The 10,008-nt window shown below is 33.2% G+C and overlaps 1 protein-coding gene across 1 annotated transcript; it reads right to left on the bottom strand.

Annotated features, from left to right (window-relative positions):
* Nucleotides 1-1,575: 1,575 nt before the first annotated feature.
* Nucleotides 1,576-9,881, bottom strand: pofut2 (protein O-fucosyltransferase 2). Its single transcript, XM_042764164.1, has 9 exons — nt 9,752-9,881; nt 7,979-8,229; nt 7,381-7,525; nt 5,523-5,633; nt 5,372-5,438; nt 5,135-5,260; nt 4,739-4,919; nt 2,697-2,820; nt 1,576-1,948 (listed from the first exon to the last, which is right to left on the bottom strand). Exons 2-9 carry the CDS (start codon nt 8,163-8,165, stop codon nt 1,834-1,836), a joined length of 1,056 nt encoding a protein of 351 aa, XP_042620098.1. The 5' UTR covers nt 8,166-8,229; nt 9,752-9,881; the 3' UTR covers nt 1,576-1,833.
* Nucleotides 9,882-10,008: the final 127 nt, after the last annotated feature.

Below are 10,008 nucleotides of genomic sequence, written 5' to 3' on the forward strand. Positions count from 1 at the left end.
ACTTACAGGCTGTAAGTCAGCTTTATTTGTCAGAACACCGGCATTGTAGGCTACTATCCAAGGAAACAGTCCTTGTCCTCCATAAAATGTGTTGCACACATCTGAATATTTGGGTTGAACTGTTTTGGAACAGAGTTGTAAATACAACTTAACCACTGATTTCTAGTTGTGTCCTCTTTTGGAAGGCCAAACAAAGTAGCTTCGCTTTTACTACAAAACACACGGCATATCCATGACATGGCAGTGGCGGCAGCAACAATAAAAGTTACGCCTTCTTTCTTTGCATGAACATTTGGGAGGTGTTATGCAAATCTTCCCACACAGTGACGTAGACATGTGGGGGTGTTTTTAAATGAGGCGTTTTAGAAAGGAGTGGACGAGTCTTAACTTTTATAAAGAAAATCTCTTTGGGTTTGAGACTTCAGTCTTTGCAACTTTAAGGATTTATCTATTCACGAACAGCTTGTAACACTCCAAAGAGAAAAGAAAACTTGAAATTGCATCATATGACCCCTGTAAGAATGCTACCATTCCTGAAGCTTATCTTTACTGACTGTGATTTTAGAACATGTACTACTTTATACCGGGATATTTTACATCATCTATTGAAAGGAATAAACACTACTGAGTGTAAAAATATTGTATGGCAAAGTCTGTGAAAGCACTTTTTTTTTGCTTGACAGGCACAATACTGACAGATACATCAAATAAACACTTATACTGTATATTCATACATATTTTTTCAGAAAGGCATAAAATGAGCTGAGACAAAAAATAATTGGCAAGTAGAGCATAACACAAAAAGCTAGACTTCAAAGGCTGGAGCAGGGGTGAAAAATCACCCCTGACCTTTTTCAAAAAGGATTGATCACAGTGTTATACAAAGTTCATCTTGAGTATCAACAATCCGAATCAAAGAACTGTGAGAACAGAGCAGCAGCATTCCATATGGACACAAGATATGAGTCAAAAGCCATTTGATATATTCCACTTTTGGCTAACCTTATCATCTTTAACTTACAAAGGTCGTACAAACTTGTTACACAATCAAAAACCACTGGCACTGCCATGAAACAAATACAAATGAAAATTTGCTGAAAAACAACTACCTTCAGGACATACAAGATGTAGATGAGTTTGTTTCTTCATCAGAACAGATTTGCAGAAATGTGGATCCTCTGCAGTGAATGGGTGCTGTCGGAATGGGAGTCCAAAAAAAAATAAAAAATAAAATTCACAATTATCCACAAGTAATCCACACAACTCCATCAGTTAACATCATTAGCTGTGTGTTTGTAAGAAACAAATCCATTATTAAGCAGTTTGAACTTTAAATTGTAGCTTCTGGCCAAAATACCAGTCCATAATAGCAATTCCTCAAATCCATTCAAATTGTCCTCTCACATCAAAATCAGGAGTTTTGAAGTTAAAAACATCTTAAAGATGGATTTTTTTTCTTACAAACACAATGCTTTTTGAGTCACAAAACGTTAATTGATGGACTGGAAATATGTGGATTACCTGTAGATTACTGTGATGTTTTTATCAGATGTTTGGACTCTCATTCTGACGGCACCCATTCACTGCAGAGGATCCATCATTGAGCAAGTAATGCTAAATTTCTCCTAATCGGTTCTGATAAAGAAGCAAACTCATCTACATCTTGGATGGCTTGAAGGTAAGCAAATGATCAGGACATTTTAAGGTGAACTATTCATTTAAAAATTTGTATTTTCAACATTGTCAGCAAAAACATACAAAAATATAGAGAATCCTCTTAAATCTGAAAAATCAATTGCAGTCTATATGATCAGCGTCAAGTTTTCTGTGTGATCAGTAGACAATTTTCCAGTGTGTTGGTTGTTCACATTCATTCTCATCATCACCACAGAATCGGTTATAGGTGGTTTTAGGATCGAAACCTAGGATCTCCCTTTCCTCGTGTATTCTGAAAGAGAACGTTGAAACTGATGTCCCAGTGAAATACCTGACAAGAAAGTCAATGCAAATGTGAGTGGGTGATGTACTCTTACAAAAGAGATAAACCATTGCAAACAAAAAGATTGCAAGATATATGTACAGTAAAATGTCATACAACAGCACGTGATATGTAGGCTCGAAGGTTATCATATCAAACAATGAGCATTTTTTCCAGTTAAGCAGGTGCTTGAGTTGAAATGATCAAGACATTACGTCATGAGGATATACATTTCCTGTTTTTAATGGAAAGAATCTTTTGAGTCACACCCAATTCAATGAAACAACAAAAAATCTGATTAGTAATAGTTATTGCTAAATAAACTTTTAAAGTTAAGTCATTATTTGAAATATTATTTTTGCAAGTGACAAAAAAAATTCCAAAACAATCCATTTTGTCATTATATTATACTCAATTCCCAATACTTGGTTTGAATCAAAACAAAATTGCATATGTCCTCTTAGACTGACACTTAATCTTCTAGAGACAGCATTGACAAAAAAAATTTTAAATTAAAGAGAGATAAAGAAAAAAAGAACTAAACACTTAAAGAAAATTCTGGCTTGAAAAGCAACTCTAAAATCGAGTAGTTGATTCATCTTTCAACACAGGTGATAAAGCAGCTTTTGTCCACCTAAAGCATACAAAAAAACTCAATGTCATTCAGTAAACGCTTTGTTGTGACGAAAAAAGGAGGACAGAGGGTGGGATTCAATACCTCGCATGAGCACAGATCCACTGGTCTATGATGGCCACCCCTCCATCCTTCAATAGCTCCAGGTCCTCCCAGGTGGGCTCGTACCGAACCATCTCAGGTAGCATCCTTTTCAGTTTAGCTAACTCTAAAAGCAGAAACAGCCTGATCTCACATACAAATACATATATATACACACTACTGTTCAAAAGTAAGATTTTTTTTTTAAATGTCTTTAAGTCTCTTATGCATTTATTTGATCGAAAATATGGTAAAAAAACATCATATTGTGAAATATTATTACAATTTAAAATGACTGTTTTCTATTTTAATATATTTTAAAATGTAATGATGGCAAAGTTGAATTTTCAGCATCATTACTCCAGTCTTAAGTCACATGATCCTTCGGAAATCATTCTTATATGCTGACTTGATGGTTAAAAATACATTTCTTACTACTATAAATGTTGAAAACCGTTGTACAGCTTAATATTTATGCGGAAACCATATTTCTTTTTTTCCTTTGATGAATAGAAAGTTAAAAAGAACAGAAATCTTTTGTAGCATTATATGTCCTTGCTGTTACTTTTGAACAATGTAATGTGTCCTTGATGTCGTTTTATTTATTTATTTTTTTAATGAAATTTACTGAACCCACACATGTAAACAGAAAATTTTAAGTGAATAATAAAAAAAAAAACGCAAAGCATTGTCTCCCCTCACAAGTTGAGGTAAAATGATAAGTAGGTTTGAGCTGGACAGATTGCATCATATGAAACCAGATTCATGCCCCAGGAGAGAGATTGAAAAAACAGTCACGTAAAAATGAGCAAAACCTACAGCAAATTTATTATTTTATAATGTATCTAACAGACAACTAATTACAGACAACTAGAAATTTAATTTAGAAAAAAACATTTAAAGAAAAACTGCACAGATGAAAATACAGTAATGGTAATTTTGAACATAAATATACATTTAAAAAAAAAACCTCAACTGCTTGTCATCAAGTTAAGAATGCTACCACTCCTGATGCTTATCTTTACTGACTGTGATTTCAGAACATGCTTTTTACCAGAATCTTTTACCTAATCTAATGAAAGGAATAAACACTACTGAGAGTAAAAATACTGTTTGGCAAAGTCTGTGAAAGCACTTTTTTAGTTTGTTTGACAGGCACAATACTTCAAAGGCTGGAGCAGGGGTGAAAAATCATTTTGACCTTTTTCAAAAAGGTTTGATCACAGTGTTAAACACAGTTCATCTTGAGTATCAACAATCCGAATCAAAGAACTGTGAGAACAGAGCAGCAGCATTCACAAATTCCATATGTGACACAAGATATAAAAGAGTTAAAAGCCATTTGATATTATTCCACTTGAATTTTCAGCATCATTACTCCAGTCTTCAGTGTCACATTATCCTTTAGAAATCATTCTAATATGATGCTTAAAAAACATTTCTTACTATTATAAATGTTGAAAACTGTTGAACGGCTTAATATTTATGTGAAAACCATCAAAACATTTTTTCTTTTTTTTAGAATAGTTTTAAGGTTTAATATTTTTGTTTTATTTTTTAAATTTTTATGTCCTCACTGTTACTTTTGAACAATGTAATGTGTCCTTGATGAATAAAAGTCGTTATTTTTTTAAAGAAATTTACTGAGCCCACACTTTTAAACAGTAGTGTTTATGAATAGAAGATTTTAAGTGAATAAAAACATTGGCCATTTGGTAATACAAAGCTGTTGGGTGGCTTCAGAACACTTATATAATAAGTATTTTACTTAATATAACACACAAATCACGCGCTACTTTTAAAGTGCTTTTACTGTGTTTTTTAGATATGCATGAATATTTTTTAAAACGTCTCCTATATTCTGCTGAACAGAAAAAAAGGCTTTGGAATGAGATTGGTTTAGTAAACAATAACAAAATGTTTCCATTTTTTTCTATTCTGTGAATGTTTTGTAACATAAATAAATAAATGTGTCTTTATGAAAGCTTAAATAATTCGTACATTGTTGTTTTAGCCTTTTTCAGTCTTTTTAATAGTGTTTGTACCTTCTTCGTCTGCATCGGTAGCAACAAAGACTTGTTGAAGCTTGTGCTTCTTCAGGAGACTACGGATCTTTTTCACTGCTGCTTTGAGGCTGGGCACATCTTCTCTGTGCCCCCAGATGAAGTCCTTTCTACGCAAGTGGACTCCCAGGTAAGGGCCTCCTTTAGCAATGCCCAGCCTGTTCTGGGTCCAAGAGTTTACAAAAGGTCATGCAACAAATATGACTGCTTTGTCACATTGAAATGACTGTGGGTGTAAAGCACATGGCAAACATTCCAGAAATGAACTGTCCTGACATGTGAACAAAAGGTCTGACAAAGCTCAAATACTTTATCTTGTTACATAAACACCAGTTTGACTATAGCTATTATGCTGGAATTAATGCAAGTGAAACATACTTTCATTTGGGTCCAGTCTTCGTTGTACGGCGTCTGGTCCTGTTTGTCTGTGGAGTTTAAATACTTGGCCCTAAACTCGTCTCCTATGATACGCAAATGTTTGGCAAACACCATACTTCGCCGCGTCTGCAGAACAATAAAATGAGATAGGTGAGATATCTTTCAAAAAGCCTAATTAATGCTACATTTTTAGCCAAATTATTTCAAAAACTTGAGAATATTAATTCATGGACTTACATCCCAGTAATCCTTCCCAGCATAATGATCATGAAGTACAGTTTCAGCTCTGTCTAGCATTATTGACCTGTGGATTAATGATAGCACGTGTATAGGACCCCATTTGCATTTAAAAGCTTTTTAATTCAAACTTATTTTCAAATTGACTTACGTAGCATTTAAGTTATTTTGTAAGACAGGAGCCAAGGTAGAGGCATGACCCTGAGCAGATAAACAGGTGACATTCAATGCTCTGGTCTCCTCATAACCCCAGAACCAACCTCTGGAGAAGAAAAAAAAAGATTTCATTAAAGAAATTGACTGAATTTCTTTTACTATGCATTTCGTTTTTTGCCGTGGAACACAAAAGAAAGTATTTTAAAGAATGTTGTTTTGTTTGGACTTTTTTTTATGGGAACAAAGTTCAAAATATATTCTTTTGCATTCAACAGAACAAAGAAAATCATACACTGAAAGAACATGAAGGTGAGTAGAGTAAAAAAAAAAATCACACAAACTATCCCTTTAAATTTTGGTTTGTTTCTCACTCAAAGCCATTGTTTGGCTTTAAAAGATAATAAAATTTAATGCATAATAATTTTCCCTTTCTCAAATTGAGCCGATCTCAGATGCCTGTCTGTGTGACGTCTAGGCATTGGCTGGTATGAGATTCTGACAGTATGATAACCTTAGATAAAAAATATCAGAGTTTCACGGTATTGTGATTACAGCTCGAAAATACGTTTTTTTGAAATGCCTGGGTAAAAACAACTTTTTTCCCACTGAACACAATATATTTTATTTTTAAGAAACATATAGAACATTTTGGAACAGTAAACATAACAGGCTATTAAATTCTTTTTAATTAAGTGCAGTCACTTAAGTGAGCCTAAACCTGCAGCTCAAAAATAATCAGAACATAAATAAATTATTTTCTGTAATAAAAAAATAAAAATAAAAAAAAATCCCTATAAATGAAAAAAATTGCAGTCACTTAAGTAAGCCTATACCTGCAGCCCAATAAAAAAAAAAAAAAAAAAGGAAATTAAAGTAGCCCAATTTTGAATTTCGCTGGAAAACCACGGACTTGGCAACACTGGCTCGCACCAACTGGAGAAGGAGGGGTTGTGTGACTCGTTACGCTCTTAGCTGCACACAACTGAGGGAGTCCTGCACTTTCTGTCTTTGACAACACGTAACTGTGCATATCGCAGGAACAGTATAACAAAAGATTTTAGTGGTTTTGAAACCGTGACTTTTCCAAACCGCGGTATACCTTGAAACCGGTTATCGTCCCATGCCTACTGACGTCACACAGACAGGCCCCTCCCACGATTGTTTCATTGACTAGCGTTTCAGCACAGACTGGACCGGCATCTTACCTTAGCTCCGCCCTGAGTGAGCTGTCATCAGTCCACCATTGTTTCATTGCCGGAGCAGATGTAGACAAGAATGACTCCTAATGATTGAGGTGTTTTGTTGTTCAATGTAATAATGAACATAGCAGTCGTCATTTACTCCTGACATCTGAGCCACTGAAGATGCAGTGGATTACGTTTGTTTTTGAAGGGAATGCGTCCCCGATCTACCTAAAGATTTATAATATTTATAATATATAATACTTGTATTTATTCAGCAAGGATGCATTAATTTAATCAAAAGTGACAGTAAAGACTTTCATAATGTTACAAACAAAGGTATTCCAATAAATGCTGTTCTTTTGTACTTTCTATTCATCAAAAATCCTGAAAATCATGTTTCACAGTTTCCACAAAAATATTAATCACAACAGCTGTTTTCAACATTTAATAATATACTAATGAAATGTTTCTTGAATACCAAATCAGCATATTATATATATTACAGTATTCTATTTATATTTACACACACATACAGTATATTTTGAAATATTTTATATTTGGGTGAACCGTTCCTTTAACAATTATTCATGTATGGCTTTAAAACTTGCAGAAACAATACCTTGCATCCTTCTATAAGTATGTCTGTCAAGAGCACCTGAACTGCAGTACCTGTAATAACCCTGTTTGTCTTTTGAGTACATTAGCTTTTCGATGCATGTACGTTCATCCACCTTCTCCTCCCATTTCCCATCTCTCCAGCCCTCGGCATAGCTCTGCAGCACAAGGATCTGATCAATAAAGGGTCCTCCAGACTCTAAGATCAATAATAAAGACACAGAATGTGGGAATCATAATTGAGTCTCAGCTTTTACTGTTTATTAATGCAGTGCTCCTACTCATTTAAATAATATGTTTGAGAAGAAAATACTATTTCAAAAAAATTGTCTTTCTACTTTACAATTCCATGTTTAATTCAGTGTGTTACTTGGTATATCTTTGTCTTTATTTGTGGAATTTACTAGCAATTTCTATTCAAGTTCAAGTGAAATTTGATTGAATATGAATAACTAGACAGTCACGCAAACTGTCCTGCATTTTCTGTGCCACTAGCGCCACCACATGGAATTGCATGTAATGTATGTTTTTTTTTTAAACCTGTTTTTCCAACGCTCCTCCTGTCTCAAATAAATTAATGACAGGTAAACGAAGCTAAATAATAAGATGTAATTGTAATCTCTCTCAAACACACAGAAACAGCATGGCTCACCAGCAATAAACTCCTCATACTCAATGACTGGTATGTTAGCCTGCAGGCTGGTTATGCTGAAGAACTCCCCCCACGGGATGCGAACCTGATGTATATCAGGACTCTGCCAGTGATACAGATGACCCCATGGAGGCAACACTAGCACCCAGTCACCATTTTTTCTCAATGTCTTCAGCAAAGAGGCCATGCGAATGTACACATCTCGGCGAAGATTAAAGCCCTCGGGTGGATTTACATCATATAGGAGGTATCTGAGCATTGCATATAACAGGATCAATGTATTTATATATATATATATATATATATATATATATATATATATATATATATATATATATATATATACAGCCTTGGTAAATAAGAACAAAGAAGGCTGTGAAAATAAACCTGCATTATTAATCCTTTTGATAATTTATTTAAAAAAAAAAATCACAAATATCTAACCTTTCATTGAGCTAAAACAATTGAAAATGCGGGGAAATCTCATTATGAAATAAATGTTTTTCTCAAATACACATTGGACACAATTACTGGTACTGGATTATAAATAGGAGGGAAAACAAATTCCCTTAATCATCCATCACAATAAAAAAATAAATAAATAAATAATATATTTCTGATGTGCAGCAAAAGATAACTGAGCTTCACAAATTACAACTCAAAACAACTAATTTTTTTCATTACATTTAGTGTGAAATATCTTCATTTTTTTCTTTTCTTTAATCAAAATGTTTCATATTGTAAAATTTGATATTTTTACTTTATCGCATTGGATATCAAATTAATACCAAACTAAATTAATTTATAAATTACAGATTTCTCAGACTGCTATCTCAAATAAGTTTATAATGAACCCAAACAAATTAAACTTTCAATAATTTATTTGGAGCATTTTTAAATAATTAAATTTTTTTCCAATAAATTTAGAATGAAAAATTAAAAGGGGATTTATTTATTGCATTTCCTCCAACTAAAATGTTTTTAAAATAACGTTTTTTTTTCTACCTCATTGAAAGTCAAATCAATACCAAACTAAATGCATTTATAAAATCTGATTTCTCAGACTGCTATCACAATGAATAATAATAATAATATATTCATATATTTAATAATAAAGTTAATAAAATATCTCAATAATTTAATTTGTGCCATTTAATTATTAAACTCAGTGTGAAATATTCCTGGCGATTTTTAATTTTTTTGTCCTTTCTCTAATCAAAATGTTTCAAACAAAACATGTTTTATTGTAAAATTATGTGTAAAATAATATGTGTAAAAATCTATTGTTTTCATATACTTCTATCTCATTGGAAATCAAACCATACTAAACACAATTCTTTATTTAGAGTAGGGCTGTGCAAAAAATCGAATACGATCACGTGCTGGAGATATACTACTAATCACAGGAGCGTCTTTACTGAAGAGATGCGCATGAAAATCGTATTCGATTTTTTGCACAGCCCTAATTTAGAGAGATATAGACTTTTTACTTTCTTACAGTATTTTAGTGAATAATGACCTTTTTAATAATACTAATTCTAAAGCTGATGAATGCGATCCAGTATGATATTAATATTATATTAACGTTACATAAAGGGGAAGTCAAGCGTTTTACTTCTGAAAGTCTCTTATAACCTTATAATCATTTATATTTAAATTACAGCATTCATATGGCACTACATTATAGGAATAAACCATCACAAAAGGACTTAACAGCTGTGGACCTTCGCCATGTAAAAGTAGGAAGCATCTTTTCCAACAAATGATTCCTACCGAACATCCCGCGATGCTGCAGCCACCGGAGACAATATCGACTGTCCGGCACGAAACGCATCGTCCTCTGTACCCGAAGATAATTTAAAGAATAAAATAGTTAGGATTAATACCGAATAATGTCGTAAACACTCATGAAAGGGAGCAGACCCAGCTGTTCCCCCCCTGTACTTTATTATTCTTTCTTTTTATTTTTTTTAATCTTTATTAAATCTTTACGATACAAACAATAAGAACACCACAAATAGAGTCATTAA

Source organism: Cyprinus carpio, chromosome A9 (genome assembly GCF_018340385.1).
Source record: "Cyprinus carpio isolate SPL01 chromosome A9, ASM1834038v1, whole genome shotgun sequence".
NCBI classification, from domain to species: Eukaryota; Metazoa; Chordata; class Actinopteri; order Cypriniformes; family Cyprinidae; genus Cyprinus; species Cyprinus carpio.

What these genes read in the sequence shown, in the direction of transcription:
- pofut2 (XM_042764164.1), bottom strand. Translation starts at nt 8,165, where the DNA reads ATGGCCTCTTTGCTGAAGACATTGAGAAAAAATGGTGACTGGGTGCTA. An exon ending in GACAAACAGGGTTATTACAG is followed by an intron (nt 5,634 to 7,380) that starts GTACTGCAGTTC and finishes TTTCTTCTCCAG; the next exon opens with AGGTTGGTTCTGGGGTTATG. An exon ending in TACCGATGCAGACGAAGAAG is followed by an intron (nt 2,821 to 4,738) that starts GTACAAACACTA and finishes TTCTGCTTTTAG; the next exon opens with AGTTAGCTAAACTGAAAAGG.